The 17,931-nt window shown below is 39.1% G+C and overlaps 1 protein-coding gene across 1 annotated transcript in view; it reads left to right on the top strand.

Moving 5' to 3' along the window:
• FSD1L (fibronectin type III and SPRY domain containing 1 like) overlaps positions 1 to 15,395 on the top strand; it is a gene marked incomplete at its 5' end in the record, with an annotated part of 41,235 nt that extends 25,840 nt beyond the window's left edge. The window contains 8 exons of the mRNA XM_080638193.1: positions 470 to 591; positions 3,952 to 4,161; positions 4,465 to 4,563; positions 6,286 to 6,412; positions 11,873 to 11,964; positions 12,426 to 12,677; positions 13,002 to 13,090; positions 14,897 to 15,395. Of these exons, the coding sequence (XP_080494319.1) occupies positions 470 to 591; positions 3,952 to 4,161; positions 4,465 to 4,563; positions 6,286 to 6,412; positions 11,873 to 11,964; positions 12,426 to 12,677; positions 13,002 to 13,090; positions 14,897 to 15,019 (1,114 nt within the window). The 3' untranslated portion in view covers positions 15,020 to 15,395. The remainder of the gene's footprint in view (positions 1 to 469; positions 592 to 3,951; positions 4,162 to 4,464; positions 4,564 to 6,285; positions 6,413 to 11,872; positions 11,965 to 12,425; positions 12,678 to 13,001; positions 13,091 to 14,896) is intronic.
• Positions 15,396 to 17,931: the final 2,536 nt, after the last annotated feature.

Raw genomic sequence — 17,931 nt, 5'->3', positions numbered from 1 at the left:
GAAAATGCACTTGGGAGATAATGAGTGGATCTTATTGACCAGAAAAGTCTTTGGGCCTTTTTAAACTAAGAGTTGAAGTTTCAAATTTCTAAGTGCATAAAACATGGTCGTATTCTGCAGTGCTTTAGATTATTTCATGCTTCTTAATTTTGTCTGAAGTTGTCTGAATTTTGATTTGTCACTTTTCCAATTTTTTCACTAGTAAACGAAGTTAGTTACTTCTGTCATTTTCTTATGCATTAATATGGAAGAACTGGGAGCAGCTTATACCATATTCTGAGACAATCACATTAGGAAAACTTTCTATTTTGGACTCTGGGCTAAGTGGTAAATAGTTATTTAGAAAAATGTTCTGGTTGCTGACCAGTGTTTTGGCTAACAGTTTGACATTAACAGTACAGATTATCTGACTGCTGTCTGGTTTTGAAAATGCAAATCCATTTTGCTAATGCTGCTTTCTTGACTTTAGAGTCACCGTGGCTTCAGCGTTCCGCCTGTCTCTGAAACCAGAGGTCAGTGATAGTATGACTCACTTGATGGTGGACTTCTCTATGGAGAGGCACATGCTCCAGGCTATAAAGTTTTTGCCAGGTAAAAACTGTATGCAGTGAGTTTGATTTTGTTACTGCAGGAATAATTTGCCATATTTAAACAAAAGAAAAACACACCTTTTGCATCCTAATGAGCAAATCAGAGTACCTAAACTCATTCTTACTCATTAGATATTGAGCTGAATACCTTGAAAGTAAGAGTTTTCTAGTTTTATTGTGTTAGTTTCTATATAACTTCAGAATATAACTGATCTCAGAAGTGAGGATGAGTCTTCTAGACTGTTTTTTCTTGAGTCGCCAGTTCCTCTATATTTCCTGAAGTTCTTAAGTTTCTCAGGACTGTACCTGCTAGCTTGATGGTGACACTCCAAAGTCCTAGTCATCTGCAGTAGTGTTATTCATGGAACTGTAAGCTAATACATCCCTTAAAGAGTAGTGATATGATATGATCTGAAATGCAAGAGAGGGGCAATTTTCTAGGCCAGTAATACTACAGTAATACAAAATGTGTATTGATGCATCTATTTATTACTGTTTGAAAGTAAACTTAGGTGCAGTGTACCACTATATATCTTTCATGTCTTTTTATTCGTATTGCTTTCCCATTTAAACCACTTTGCCCTTGACTGTTACCAAGAATATATTGACAAGAATACTGTTGGCAGGGATATAAATTGTTTCATCTATAGGTCACTAATCCAGATCTGTTAAGGACTTGGCAGCTTCAGTTTACATTTGTGCACACTTGTATGCTGCAGATACAGTATGTGGTAGCAGGTGTAGTAGATGACCAGCATTATTCCTAGCGGTCAGCTAGTAGTCTCTAGGCAGAAATTCACCTTTTAGTCCCAGAGCAATGATTGCCACCCAGAGTCTGTATTTCATAGATAAAAGAACAAGGTAGGTAAGCTGATCCCAGTGCACCTTTTAACAGGAATGGGAGTATAAAGATTTAACAGCAAACATGAACAAAGTCTTATATATAGGCGAAGATGATATTTAGTATATAAATGCATTTTCCTTATCAAATATGTAGGAATTTATATTGTTTAGGCCTTTGATTTGTAAACAGGAAAATCAACTTGCTGGGTATCAGTCTTGCTTTCTTCTATTGTAGTGCCAAGCTATCAAATTACTCTGACATGAAATACCAATAGCTCACTGTTGCAGGCAAAATGGCACTAAGCATTGATAGACCTTCAAAAATCAGGAAATACTAATCTACTAGTTTGGGAAGTTGGAAACAGGTTTGGTGGTGTGGTAATGCAGGTATTTGAACACTGCTTGCCAGAATTATGCTGAAGACTTTGTTACTTCAAACACATGGAAGGCTCTTTATCTGGTATCTTATACCATAACAAAAATAGTTGGGATATTTAATTAAATTTTTAGGTATATGTTCTGAAGCACGTCTCATCTTAATTTTGATTTTGCCTAAGAAGGGATCTTAGTAATATTATTCTCAAATTATTTTTTAGATGACTTTGAAATTTGATGGTAAAGGCATGTGATTAGCATTTCAGAATTTGTTATGGTTTAGTCCTGTCAGGCAGCTAAGCAATGCATACAGCTGCTTGCTCACGCCCCCTGCCATGGTTGGGAGGAAGAGAATAAGAAGTGTAAAAGTGAGAACTTGTGGGTTGAGATTCACCACTTGCCATTGGCAGGCAGGTGTTCAGCCGTCTTCAGAAAAGCAGAGCTCCATCGTGTGTAACAGTTACTTGGGAAGACAAAATGCCATAACTGAGTGTTGTGGTTTAAGCTTCTCAGCAAGTCAGCCACGCAGTTTCTTCTCCCCCCACCCAGAGGGATGGGGAGGAGAATCGAAAGAACGTAACTCTCACAGGTTGAGATAAAAACAGTCCAGTAACTAAGGTATAACAGAAATCACTACTGCTACCACCAGTAATAATAATGATAAGAGAAATAACAAGGGAAGAGAATATGATACCGCCTGCTGAAACAAGCCCGACCGAGCAGAGACTGCCCTTCCGAGTAACTCCCAGTTACATCCCCGGCATGACGTGCTGTGGTATGGAATACCTCTTTGGCTAGTTTGGGTCAGGTGTCCTGTCCCTGCTTCCTCCCAGCTTCCCCTCCTCCCTGGCAGAGTATGAGACTCACAAAGTCCTTGGTCAGACCAAACATCAGTGTTATCAGCTCTGTTCCCAGGCTGAAAGTCAAAAACACAGCGCTGCAACAGCTACTAAGAAGGAGAAAAAAAAAATGACTACAACTGCTAAACCCAGGACACTGAGGGTTCTTCCATTCTTCTTGTTCCCCCAGCTTTATATGCTGAGCATGATGTCATATGGTATGGAATACCCCTTTGGTTATTTGGGGCCAGCTGTCCCAGCTGTGTCCCCTCACAGTATCTGTGCACTCCCAGCCTACTGGCTGGTGGACAGTGTGAGAAGCAGAAAAGGCCTTGATGCTGCTCAGCAATGACTAAAACTGTGTTATCAAAACTATACAACAACAACAACAAAAAAACAAAAAAACAAAAAAACAAAAAAACAAAAAAAAAAAAAAAAGGCATGGCACCATACAACCTCTATGAAGAAATGTAACTTTGTCCCAGCAAAAACTGGTATGGATTTGAATATGTCTGCTTTCAGTCTCTTCTGTGCTGATTCTTTGTCCCAAAGCTTTTTAAACCTATACCACCACTTTCAGTGTAATCCCTGCTTGTCTTAAACCACAAGGATGTGAGAGGTAAAAAGGTGCATTTTTGTAGTGCTATGTTAAAATATGTGAACAGATCATGAAGAGAAGGTTTGGAGAGGTGTGAAATGGTATGCGTAAAATGAAGTATATTTTCTGCTTCAGGTGGACCTGCTGTAGCTAGGAGGTGTTGATATCTGGGTGATAAAATTACACATCTCTACAAGACTCAACCATAATTAGTGTGATGCTAATTGTCATTAGTCATTGTGGAGGGGAATCAAGGCTGACAATCTGTTCAAGAAATAGTCGTTTCACCTGCATAAAGGCAGTTACAATTAGGACTTGGTCACTGGGACATAATTGCAGAAGAACACAGTAAGCTTGCTTCTTACTGTTCTTATTGTGTAACATTATTCTGAATGTGTGTCCACTCTAGCATCTCCTTCCTACTGTTTACAGAAGGGCATCAAGCCCAGCTTACTGACAAAACATCTGGAAAATGTGATGCAAATGTTCAGCATAGAGCTAATGCAAAATTTGTTCTGTAAACTGCATGTTAAGTGCAAATTATATACTTTGTCTTCTGTGATGCCTTGCTAATGGAATAAATCATCTAAAAGGAATGCATGTTACTGGGCCAAGGGCAACTTCTGAACTCTAAATCCAAGGAGAAAAAACTAATATTCAGTCCATTTTCTTCTTTAAACTGATCTGTATATTTGTCTTTCTGCAGTCCCTAGAGCTCCAGAGATAGATGTAGCAGCCTGTGTGGTTGCTGATAATTGCATAACAGTATCATGGAGAATGCCTGAAGAAGACAGCAGAATTGATCATTTCGTACTGGAGTATAGGAAAACCAATTTTGGAGGCTTTCCTCGAGTAAAAGATGAACAGCATTGGGAAGTGATAGACAATATTAAAGCTACTGAATATACAATACCAGGTAAAGGTTTGTATTATACTTAAAAAAATCAGGAATGTTGATACAATTCTTAATGCTTGGAAGTTTTGCAGAATACCCATTTTCCTGTATGTAACGAAGCTTTCATTGTTTCATGTTACTCTTTGTTGTTTTGTACAATAATAGCTCTTCCTTTTATTTTGTTATTGAGATCGTGTAAAAAAAAAAACAACAAAAACTTGTAGTTTGATATAAATGGAAGACAGCTACATGGAATAGATCTTAGTCTTGTAAAAATTGTCAGTAATTAGTATCAATTCAAGTCTCTGAACATTCACTTTTTAGGTCTGAAATTTGATAAGAAATATGTGAATGTTAGAGTAAAAGCTTGCAACAAAGCTGTGGCAGGGGAATACTCCGATCCTGCGACTCTGGAAACCAAAGGTAAAATTTGAGAAACTCTGACCTTAGATGTAGTGATATACTTGCTGTTCTGTCTTCATGTATGAACTTTTATGCTAATCCTGTTTCTGCATGAGAGCTGCTGAAACATGTCCCAAGTGAAAAGGAAAACAACTATGTCTTTAAAGGATTAAGAAACTTACTGGCACAGAGCCGGCCTTTTAGTGTTCAAACACTAAAAATGAGGTAGTGATGTAACGTTCCTAACAGAGCTTGGCGTTGGTAGTTTTGAACTGTGGATTGACTATGTGCTGCCACATCATGATATAGCAAAAGAAGAAAAACTTTGTGGCTGAACATCGGTAGGACTCTTGGGGCATCTAAACTGTTGGTGTAGTTGGACTTAAGGTGTGATGGGTAATAGCTTCCTGTAAATAGAAAGGGCTGAAAAGCATTTATTTTATTTTTTTTTTTTAGCTACTTTGTAGCTATAGATTCTAATCGCTGCCAATATTAAAAAAACCAGGCAGTTCCAAATTGCTCAAGTTATTAAGTCATTTTGTTAGAAATCGGTTGGTCTAAGGGCAGTGGCTTCCTAACATAGTTTTGTAAATAAACTATATGAAAAATATCTTGGAAGTGATATTTTGGCAGAACACACCTTAACTATTATGATGGAGATAAAGATCTTGATGCTTTAATTTATAGCCAAAGCTATTGTGTGAAGGGAAAATGGACAATATAAAATACGTAAAATGTCAGTTGAGTGTGAAAGTTACTTCATAAAAACAAAGCTGTATGCAATTTGAATGAACTGGTGGGCATTTGGGTAACTTTTCTAAAATGCTTTTTATACTCTGAAGCAACAGTAATTGTCATATTTATAGTATCCATTTAATAGCCATTTGCATTCCTTACTCCAGTACCAGAAAAATAATCCTGTTTTTAATTGTTTGGTCAGTTATGCTTTCCATATTTTCACTATTTTTGTTTGAGCATTTAGTTCACCTTCTTTAATAATCAGCCCATAGGAATTCAGTATCCTTGTCTATGAGTTTACCTTGTTTTTCAGACCTGGGTACTGTTAAGCTCTAAACTCTTAAAATCTCAAGTGTGCTTTCTTTCAGAATCAGAGTATAATACCTGATGATATTAGGACACTTGCAGAATAGTTTGTAAATAAACATCTTTAGGGAGCTTGGCATTTTGTATTAGTTTCATATTACTGGATGAAGGACTTGGCTGCAATGAATACAAAGTCTCTTCTAGCTGCATGCATCCTGTGCTGTCTTGTATCTGCAGTTGACTTCACAGTTCAACTCTCTCTGTATGTGCTACCCTGTCAATTCAGTATTCTCCAAGTTTGCAGTCCTTATTAATCATTAACACCTTGTAAGAGAATTAGTGCTGCAGAGTATGGAAAATAAGCATACCATTTTAAATCATTCATGATGGCAAGAATGTAGGAAGTAAGCTGTAACTAGTAGAAAGCACTAGCTGAATTTAATTGCTGATATTGCAGCATTATAAAAATGAAGAAAACCTTACTTTGATTTAACCTGTGCACTGAAGGTGGGTAGTTGGGCTTTATTTAAGGAGCTGCTTACCTTGATTACAAGTACCAGATTAAAAAGCTAGTGTTTCTATGAAGTTGAACAGTACTCTGCTACAGCTTTACTAGTGCTTTTGGCATTTTCTATGAATAGCCACTGGCTGGGAGAGAGCATTATACCATTTCAGTGACTTACATTTTCTCTTGATCAGCATTTGTGTTCAGTTTGGACAGTACTTCATCTCATCTAAACTTGAAAGTCGAAGATACCTATGTTGAATGGGACTCTAGTGGAGGCAAAGGCCAATTGAAAATAAAAGGGAAGGAAAATAAAAGCAGGTAAGAACTGTTTTGTAAATGTTAACATTGTCTGGGATGTAACGTCTGGCAGTTAAAGGAAGTAGGCAGGAGGAATAAAAATCACTTGAGGACAGTGGGACACCAAAGGAATTTTTGTTCCGAAGTCTTTATCTGGAAGAAATTATTATTTCCCTTTTTTTGTCAGAGAGATGCAGAGGCTGTTTATGGAAGCTATTAGAAATGTGCCTTAATCATGCAGTCTATTTTAAAAATAACTAAATTCTATTTGTAGTGGGTTGACCTTGGCTAATCACCAGGTGCCCACCAAGCTGTCCCTCCTCAATTAGACAGTGAGAGAGAAAACACAGTGAATGGTTTGTGGGTTGAGATTAAGGACAGCGAGATAATCTGTCATTGATGTAGTGGGCAAAACAGACTTGAGTTGGGGAAATTTTAAATTGTTGCATATTAAAAATCAGAGTAAGATAGTAAGAAATAAGAACAAATCTTAAAATGCCTTCCCCCTATTGTTCTCTTCTTCCCAGGCTCCACTTCACTCCCAACTTTTCTACCTCCTCCCCACAAGCAGGGCAGGGGGATGAGGTGTAGGGGTTGCAGTGAGCTCATCACACATTCTCTGCTGCATCTTCCTACTCACACTCTTCTCCTGCTCCAGCATGGAGTCCCATCCAAGGGAGACAGTCCTTCACAAACTGCTCTAGCATTGGGCCCTTTCCATGCGCTGGAGTCTTAAAAGACCAGACTGCTCACATGTAGGTTCCCTGTGGGGCCACAAGTCATGCTAACAAGCCTGTTCCAGTGTGGGCTCTGCCCATGGGCTGCAGCTTTCTTCAAGGCACATGTGCCTGCTCTGGCATGGGATTGTCCATGGGCTGGCTATAGCAGGGTGGCTATATTCTCACTCCTCTCTCCCAGCTGCTCTTGCACAGCAGTTTTTACCCTTCCCTCTTTACCACTGGCCCTCCAGTCCAGGCCACCTTCATGGAAGGGAATGAATATCCTGATACTTGACTGTAATCTCCTGTGGTACAGTGAGTACCAGGTGCCCCACAGCTATCAGTGTGCACCCCTCTGAGAAAAGCCTAGCTTGATCTTTGTTGTACCTTCCTGTTAATATTGTTAAAGACAGCCGTTTGCTTTCTTCTTTCTGATCCTGAGCAAACTCAGTTGTCTTCCTGTTCTCCAGTCCCTTAATTGTGGTGTTGGCCCTCCACTGGACTTGCTCTAGTATGTTAGTATATGGTCCTGAGGAGCTCAGACCTGGACACAGGTCTTCAGGCTTAGTAAATGGAGAGGCTCATTGCCAGATGGAGAGGAACAGTCACTTGCTTTGGCCTCCTGGTTGCTGTCTTGTTGCTAGCCTAGAATGTCACTGGTCACCTCTGCCACAAGGGCATACTGCAGTATGTTGTCAGTTCCTGTTGTCCACCAAGATTCCCAGCTGCCTTTCTGCAGAATTGTTCTTCCCTCAGTTATCTCCCAGCCTGTCCTATTGCATGGGGTTCTGTCATTTGGAGAATACTCTCCACAGCTGTGAGCCTGCTCTTCAGCTGGTTCTGTACACAGCTTATGGCCCACTACCCAGTCTGTATCTCAGCTCCTGAGGTTTGGGGATACTGTGTTGGAATGGGTCAGAAGCCTTGCCAAAGTCAAGGTATGAACAGTGTCCCTTTGTCTTGCCTTGTCCACTGAGCTGGCTACTTTCTCAAAGACAATTAACTGACTTTCAACATGCACTCTGGGGTATAAAGAGTGCTGCTTGAGATAATTTATGAACAAATACCTTCCCTATAGGCATATGCTGCCAGAAGTACGGTAGAGTAAGTTTTAGTGGCATCTTAAAAATGGCGTAATTTAGTGTGATAATAGAGCAGTTGTTTAATGGCTATTTATTTCCGTTGACAGTGGCCAGAATCTTCTGCTGAAGAGCAATAGAAGGTGATTAATATACCTCTTACTTGTAGGACCTAGCACCTGATTTTGTTGCCAGTCCATTCTACTTTGCTTTGCTTGATGTAGTGAGAAGTCTAATAGCCTTTATCAGTAATAAATACATTTAAAATACATTACATCAGTAATAAATAAATTTAAAATTATTTTGAAGTCTTATTTTTGTTCACAGATTATGTATATATTTTTCAGTGACTGGAAAACAGTCTTCCTGGAAGGATGCTTCCTACCTAGTGTGTAGAAGACCTGATTTGCAGTGGTTGAAAGAGCATTATGTATTCTAATGTTGATACAAAGATCCCTGTTACAGACCTATTGATGCTTATTTAACCTTATGGCACACTCAAATTTTACAAACACAACAAAGAGTTCTTTTGAGAACTTTAAATTTTTTTTGTTAACCTTTTTGCCTCTGAACTTGTGCTGTAACTGTTATTAGAGATCAGATGAAAATAAATCACTGTTTTTACAATTCAGAGAGGAGAAAATGTAGCCTAATGACATGTGTGAAAAGCTTCATGGCAATTCTACTTGTGGAACCAGTTGCTCAAATAAGAGCACTTCTCTTTTTGATATGTAAAGGCAGCTAAAATACTCTCCTATTTGTTGTGCAGTTGTGGTTTTTAGTAGAATTTTCCCCATAATTTTTCTAACAGAAATCCTGATAGAAAAATTACTTCTCCTGTTTTTGCTGTCTTGCATTTTCACTGGTTTAAAAGCTGTGGGACCAAAACAAGGGCTCAGGTTCCTAATTTCTAGGAAGTTTTATTCCTTTCTGTTCATCCATCAGGTGGATCTGTCTTTTGACTTGGTATCAGCAGTAAATCTCCAGTGCTGAGAGCTCTTCTACACGAAGTGCATCAATTTCATGGAATCATAGGATAGTTTGGTTCAGAAGGGACCTTAAAGCTCATGTAGTTCCAATCCCCTGCCATGGGCAGGGACACTTTCTACTAGACCAGGTTGGTCAAAGCTCCATCCAGCTTGGCCTTGAACACTTCCAGGAATAGGACAGCCACAATTTCTCAGGGCAACCTGTGCAAGTGCCTCACCACTCTCACAGTAAATAATTTCTTCCTACTGTCTAATCTAGATCTACTCTCTGACAGCTTAAAGCCATTCCCCCTTGTCCTCTCACCACATGCCCTTGTAAAAAGTCCATGTCCAGCTTTCTTGTAGACCCCCTTTAGATTATGGCCTCCTATAACGTCTCTTCTCCAGGCTGAACAAGCCCAGCTCTCTCAACCTGTCTCTCAGGTGTTCCAGCCCTGTAAGCAACTTCATGGTCCTCCTCTGGACTCACTCCAATGGGTCCACTTCTTATATTGGAGGCCCAAGAGCTAATGCAGTACTGCAGGTGCAGTCTCGAGAGCAGAGTAGAGGGGCAGGATCACCTCCTTCAACCTGCTGGTCATACTCCTTTTGGTGCAGCCCAGGGTATGGTTGGCTTCCTGGGCTGCGAGCGCACACTGAAGCCGGCTCACGTTCAGTTTCTCATAGACCAGCACCCCCAAGTCCTTCTCCACAAAGCTGCTCTCAATCCCTTCTCTGCCCAACCTGTATTTGTGCTTGGGATTGCTATAAAATTGCCTTAGATTTCTTTAAGTGCTCAGAAATAAAAAAAAAACCCACACAAAAAAAAAAAAAAAAAAAAAAAAAAGGGAAAAAAAAAACCCCAAACAATTCCTACAGCAAACAAACCCAAAATTGTTTTTTTTGGTTTTTTTTCTGAAACTTTTATGCCAAATATTTGATGTCATTACCTAAACTGTTAAAGGTTATTAGATTTGGATTAGATAAAGCACATGCCACAGTGGCTGTTTACAGAAGACTTGAACAAAGTAAATGATGCTGAGGATGTTTTAATGCCTTGCTAACCTTGAGAAAATACTAACGAGGCACAGGCATTTTTTCTTACGGTGATTCTTTAAATGACCATGTTGCTTTCTGCATAACTCATACTGAATCTAACAGAAAAATTTCAGCAGCTTTTGTTGGGAGTATGAGTGAATGATCTCTGATGCACTTGAAGCAGGATGGATTCTGCAAAGAGTTATGTCTCCCCTTGAAATTATGCTTTAATGCTTGGCTTTGCTGTTTTGTTTCTTTTATGCTATCATTTTTCAACTTTTGGTAAGTAAACTACAGCTTCTTCCATGTTAACAAAATTCAAAAGCATGATGTGGTGCACCTGCAGTATATACTCTTATCCTCTTCCTGTAACTTACAGGCTATTTAGAAGCTTCTGATTAGTAGTGGGAAATTTATATGGTAAACAGTGATGCTAAACTGGACAACCTTTTGATCGGTGATTTCTTGTAGACTGTATAAACTGCATAGCTGTTTCTGAGAAGTTAAAATTCTTTGCTACTAAGTGCCTTTAAAACAATAACCAGATGTCATTCCCTGGCTACTGAGGCTTCATATTTGCTGTAACTTGCAAATGGTCTTCATTGTCTTTAATGGTTAAATTGCTAGGAATTATTTTTGAGGACAAAGCTGAGGTACAATAGAATGCTTGAAAACCTCATTATGTTAAAATTATTCTTTTATGCATCTGATTACTCATTAGAATATTCTCCAGAGCAAAGTGTGTCTCCATTTATTTTGCTGTTGCTTCCTGAGAATGCTTTTGAAAAGTATGATTAGAAAATCTAAGCCTTTCTTGATTGGGATTAGACTCTTAAATTTTATAAAGACTCCTAAGGAGTTGCTGTGTGCTTCCTAGCATGATGTGTTGTGACACAGTTGTATTGTCTGTAGTCTTTGATACAGGTAATATAATCAAATAAACCCCCACCCGTTTGGTGTTTGTATGGTTTGGGGCTTTTTTGGGGGGTTGGGTTTTGTTTTGTTTTTGAGAATTCTGATCCACTGAACTCCAGAAGTCTCACTCAATTATTTTTTTTTTTTTTTAATAAACTGTGCTTAGCTTCAACACCCTTGTGTGTATTTTGAAATGAAATTATTACAATTTTATTCCTTTCATTCTTCATTGGGTTACACTGTTTCCTGGGATTTCAGTCACTGCTTATACAAGCCATACGTGTTCTGAAAAAACTACCTTTAATGCAAATGGTGTTGTTTTCTCATTCACTGCTATTAAAATTCCAGTAATAATTAGGCATTTTGGCCTGGTGTGCTCATGCTTACCTGATTGTAGCTGGTCTACAAGACTTTTCAGAAATCAAATGCGGAGAACCACAAATGTGTTCTCCAAGGTACCGTGTAGCACAGGTAAAACACTTTTACACAGGTTTTCGTTCAAACCATGTGCCCCACATTGGCTTTTTTTTTTCTCCTGCTGTTTCCTTTCTCACCTGCCTCCAAACTTGTCTGTTACAATGTCTTGTATATTTTCTGGCTGTCTTTTCTCTCTGTTCTTGTGCGTGCGTACTATTAGAGGTGTTAAGTGGCTGAACTCATGTGTCAGCTTTATGTATGTTTATTGCCCCCTAACTGACTGGGGAGAATTTGAGTGTGCATTTCTGTAATGGTGCCAATCACGAACAATTCATTTCTTCTTAGAAGTGGTGCACTGTCTCCAAAGAGGGCTTCTGTTGGACCCTCAGCGAGGGGCGGCAGAGATCGTTTTATTGGTGAATCATACACAGTGTTAGGTAAGGTGAACTTTTAATTTTTCTTAGAAGTAAAAAAATTCCACAGCATACTGCTGTGGAATGGCAGATTAGGATATGTGATTGTTCAAGGTTGTGTACTTGATGCTGTCAGTAGGTAGTTTTGCCTATATGACACCAGAATCTTGTGCTACAGCAAGGGTTTTCAAATCTATTGAAGCTCTCTATTACAAAGCTTTTAGTCACTGACATTCACTGCTATTAAATGGGGAGTTGATGTTAAGTGTATCTTAATGAGTATAAGTAAAACTGTATCATTATTCTACTTCGTATTTGTATTCTATCGTCTTGTACGTTAACTTTGTTCCTTATGGTTCAGATTTTTGTATTTCATCTTAAAGTAAAACAGAGAAGGCATTACTGGTGTCTGCAAGGGAGCAAGCATAGCAAGGTGCACTTAATTATAGCAACTGCTTTTTTTTTTTTTTTTTTTTTTTTGGTAGGAGACACCGCTATTGAAAGTGGACAGCACTACTGGGAGGTGAAAGCCCAAAAGGACTGCAAATCGTACAGTGTGGGAGTAACCTATAGAAACCTGGGGAAATTTGATCAACTGGGAAAGACTAGTTCAAGCTGGTGCATCCATATCAACAACTGGCTGCAAACTATACTTTCAGCAAAACACAATAACAAAACAAAGACTCTAGATATATCTGTTCCAGACAGGGTAGGAGTATACTGCGACTTTGATGGAGGTAAATTATAATCTTAATTTAAAAACTTGGCTACCTGTGTGAAGTTGAAACAGTACAAGGCTAAAGTAGTACATTGCTTCAAGACTGATACAGTCTTTTATGAAAATAAGGCCCTGAGCTGTTTGTGTAATAATGATTGTAACGTCAAATTACCTGAGTTCATCTATGTAGATACTGAGCTACTGAGAATTTTCTAGTCCATGTAGACTGTATTTAGTGTGTTCTGGAAATCTTTCACTGTGGAACAATGAACTTCACAAAAAGTTATACAGTAACACATAATAACTTAAGCATGTATTTCAGTTTGTTTTCTGTCTCTTTTAGGTCAGCTTTCATTTTATAATGCAAACTCAAAGGAGCTGTTATACACCTTCAGAACAAAGTTTACTCAGCCATTATTACCAGGCTTCATGGTCAGTATTCATAAAATTTTCTTCAGTTTCTGCAGTAAATTAAGTTTACTGAAGACTTAATTGTTTATTTATTTGTTTATTGGGTGGTGGTTTTTTTTTTTAGAGGAGAAAACTGGGAGCACTGGTTTTGGCTAACTAGTAGGGTTTTCAAATGTTTAACTGTTTTCTCTTTGATTTCATATGGTGCTTATAATAGCACTCCAGTAGGAGAAATCTGCACCTGGATGTCTCGCCTATGTACATTAAAGTCATTAAATTTTTGTAGGGTAAATTAACAGCACATTCTGGTAGCTGATGAACCTGCTGTAATAACCAGTCCAGACCAATGCAGGTGGGAATCCAAGATGCTGTGAGCTGTCAGAATAGGTGTCATGAGATAAAACACCACCAAATGCATCCCTTTTGAGATACAAAACTCTTAGCTTTCAAGTCTTTAAAAGCTCAGTTGTTTCACTGGTTGGCATAACTTTTTTGTGGCTTTAAGCTTAACAGTGAAAACTTGCTGCAATTCTATGTGGGGAAAAAAAAATGCACAGGAGAAGCGTTAATTACTGTATTTAGGCTTGCCTTTAATGATTTCAGTAACTAAATCTGGAGGCCTCAGTTGCGTTATAAGCTACCATCAAGTGCATCATACTTTGGGTGCAGAGTATAGGTCTAGGAAAACTTAGGAATCTGGAGGAGGCTAGCATACTAGTTCATACTAACAACTCAGCTGCCTAGGTACTGATCTCTAGCTTCTTATAATTCAGCCATAGAAAACACAGCATGGTAATTCTGAAGCGTGATTAGGCCAATTAATAAAAGTTGTTTTTCTCTTGGATATGGAGGAGGAATGGAAAAGTAGTAATTTGCCCCAGCAGCCTTTATATATAGCATTTCCAAACACCTGATTTTTCCTTCTATTGGACAGAATATTTTTCACAATTTCTACTGTTAGTTAGATGTACTGACAATAGGATTTTAGACTTTTAATAGCTAGCTATTTGGAGATGACTAAGCAAGTTGCTTTACTAATCCCTTCCAACATATGGGTAACTTAATAGCTTCAGAACTGTTGGGATGCAAGTATTAGTCATCCTTTTGCATTGTGAAGACTGACTCTTTGAGTCAGTTCCTAAAGCATCCAAGGGAACGCTTACCACACTTCAGCCTATTAGTCTGCATCTCATACAGCCTTAGTACTTAGTGACAGCAGTCTTGCAGACATGACTTGGGTTAGCCTGAACAGTTAAAATAAAAACAAAGAAGCTAATTACAGTTCTCAAATTCATTCATAAACATGGAGATACATGAAAGAATGTAACTTAATTGTAAAATAAAGGTCACTGGCACCTGTGCTGCTGAAGCTTCTCACAATTTAATGTAAACATAGTACACAAATTGGCATAATCCTGCTGTCTCATACTAAAACTAAGCACTGCTTTCAGACACTGGAGCATAGTAAGAGTATTGCGTTTCATTGTCATTCTGACTACTTGCTGCTAGCACGCTGGTCTTCAAAGAAGTTTTCTTATTGGGAAAACTTTTTGTATTATATGTTAAGACTTTGTTGCTCCAAGTTCATAACCAAGTATAGCATGTGAAGCATCTTAAACTTTATCTTAAATTTATCGTCTTAAAAGTTAGCTTCTATTATGTCAGAATGTTTTACAGAGCGCTGTGACTAGTGAACAAGAGAAGACAGATGCAGCTGCAGGATAAGTTTTGTGGTAGTTCCATTGTGGGATGGGAGAAGAGAGATACAGATGTTTCATAATATTCAGAATATTGATTTTTTTTTTTTTTTTTTTTATTTCTCCTTAGACCTGGTGTGGTGGGCTTACAGTAAGTACTGGATTGCAGGTGCCAAGTGCTATTAGCATGGTCCAGAAAAGTGAAAATAGATTGAGTGGTTCAACAAACAGCCTAAACAATATTGCCTACTAATGTCTGATAAACACTTCTCTTTCTGAATGTTTTTTTTTTTTTTTTCCCTGTGTAGCTGGTACTCACAGAAGCTTGTGAGCACTGGGTTACACTGGGTTTGCTACCTACTGTTGTTTAAGGCCTGGGTACTGATAGTGCAAAGGTTTGAGGCTATAGTGTTAATAAAACCTACTGTGAATTAAGACAAATGTCAGAAAACTGAAATGTTGCCCTTTTGAAAAAAATAAGTGAGAAATCAAAAGCTGTAACTTATGTACTTTTCTAATACTGTATTTAAACATTTTGTTATGGACTTGAGTATTTTTATTTTTTTATGAAGAATAAATATAATTAATACCATTTTCTTAGCTGTCCTAACATGAATTACATCACTATATTATTACTGGGCTTCCTATTAGAACTTGTGATGTGAAACATGCATTTGAAAAGGATATTTATTTGAGTCCAGGCACACATTTTTGCCAGCTGCTTTGACTAGCAAGCCTGGTGAGGATTCCGGGAACTTTCTGAATAACCAGGTAACTCCAAAAATTGCATGACATTTTTTACCCAGAATAAACATGGAATTTCACGCATTACCTGCTTGCCTTGCTCCATACACTATGTATATGTGGCTGTAAGACTGTCTTTGTGGATAAAGAGCTGGCTGGATGGCTGCATGCAAAGATTTGCGATCAACAGCTTAATGTCCATTTGCCCTCAAGGGTTGATGTTGGGACCGATCCAGTTCAAAATCTTTGTCAGCGACATGGGCAGTGAGATTGAGAGCACCCTCAGCAAGTTTGCTGATGACACCAAGCTGTGTGGTTCAGTTGATACACTAGAGGGAAGGGATGTCATCCAGAGGAACCTTGACACACTTGTGAGGTGGGCCAGTGCCAACCTCATAAAGTTTAACCATGCCAAGTGCAAGGTCCTACACCTGGGTTGGGGCAATCCCAGGCACTGCTACAGGTTGGGCAGAGAAGAGATTCAGAGCAGCCCTGCAGAGAAGGACTTGAGGGTGTTGGTCTATGAGAAACTTAACATGAGCCGGCTTCAGTGTGTGCTCGCAGCTCATAAAGCCAACCGTATCCTGGGCTGCATCAAAAGGAGCGTGACCAGCAGGTTGAAGGAGGTGATCCTGCCCCTCTACTCTGCTCTCGTGAGACCTCACTTGGAGTATTGTGTGCAGTTCTGGTGTCCTCAACATAAAAAGGACATGGAACTGTTGGAACAAGTCCAGAGGAGGGCCACGAGGATGATCAGGGGCCTGGAGCACCTCCCGTATGGAGACAGGCTGAGAAAGTTGGGGCTGTTCTGCCTGGAGAAGAGAAGGCTGCGTGGAGACCTCATAGCAACCCTCCAGTATCTGAAGGGGGCCTACAAGGATGCCAGAGAGGGGCTCTTCATCAGGGACTAGCAGTAGGACAAGGGGCAATGCGTTTAAGCTAAAACAGGGGAAGTTCAGGTTAGATATAAGGAGGAAGTCCTTTACTGTGAGGGTGATGAGGCACTGGAACAGGCTGCCCAAAGAAGCAATAATTGCTTCATCCCTGGCAGTGTTCAAGGCTAGGTTGGACGAAGTCTTGGGTGACATGATTTAGTGTGAGGTGTCTCTGCCCACGGCAGGGGTGTTGGAAGGTCTCTTTATAGCTTCCAACTTAGGGCATTTCCTTTTTTTAAGGGCAAGGACAAAGTGTACAGTGAGCAAGTGCTTTCCCAGCTAACCTAATCTGCTGCTGGATCTGCAGGTTTACGTTTTCTTTCACAAATCAAATGAAATGTTGAGCCTTGGTGTTCCATCATCTCAATTTCTATTTGGAAGCTTAGTAAACACAGTCAAATTACTATTAACAGTGGGAGAGCTAAAAAAAAAAATAAAATCATGTTATATTCTTCATGGAAAAATCTCAGCTTTTCAATGAGAATAACTTGTGTATTATAGACTGCTTCAATTTGCTTTCTTCCCTCTAATCAAGTCCAGGAGCCTAGAAGCAATTTTCAGATACACAATTGAATTGACTATTTTCTAACTGAAGATTTTTTTTCCCTAAGATCACCTGAAAACTGTTTCTAATTCATGCTGATAGGGTCCATTCCTACAGGGCCAAAGTACGAAAGGAGTAAGATTTTTTTGTGTGTGTATCTCTCAGCCCATAAAAAACATAACCATCTGACTGTGTGAAATTTTGTTAGTATCAGCGGGTCCTTTGCATCCATCAGGATTTCTCAAGAGGAGGAGAAATTTCTTAAAAGTAATAAACTGGTTGTGATGTTCAGTGGAATATTGAAGTTTTCCTTTTCAGTGGAAAACTTAATTTTTTCCCTAATACCTGCTCCAGAAAGTTTTGTTTCCCTTGAGAAATCTTGAAGTTGACAGGACAGTTGAGCCCCTAATGTTAATTTCATATCTGGAACTTGAGCATCTCTAAATATTTGTATTTTGAACAAATTTAGCTGTAATAGTTCTTGCAGAGGAAAGCGCAAAACAATTCCCAGTTTAACTGCACCTTCCTCTGCCAGTTAAGCGTTTTGGGTCTTGAAAAATCCTGGAAGGTGACATGGTTTTAAAATCAACAGTGTCTGAATCTTTCACACATTATCTACAGATATTGTTGTTGTTCACATAGTCTGTGTAGTAATCTTCAATATTTCTTCCTCACTTCTTTCCTTTTTACTGCAGTTGTCCTGGGTTCAGCTGTAGCTGACTGGATGTTTAGGGGCTCATCTGCTATCAATTCAGTGGTATGTGAGGGAGGATTGCATGCTTGGGCCCAGGTGATGTTTAGAATGAGGATGGTTAAGACAGATGCTTCATCTTTCGAGACTTGTTCTACCGAATGATTGTGACAGACATCGAAATAGGCTAGTACCTATTCACAGTGCCCAGTCACTTGCTTCATTTTGGGTGTTCAGCTACAGTTCCTATT

The sequence above is a fragment of the Psittacula echo genome, assembly GCF_963264785.1.
Source record: "Psittacula echo genome assembly, chromosome: Z".
NCBI classification, from domain to species: domain Eukaryota; kingdom Metazoa; phylum Chordata; class Aves; order Psittaciformes; family Psittacidae; genus Psittacula; species Psittacula echo.
Note: the sequence above shows the minus strand (reverse complement) of the source record. Positions and strands in the feature narration are given on the sequence as shown.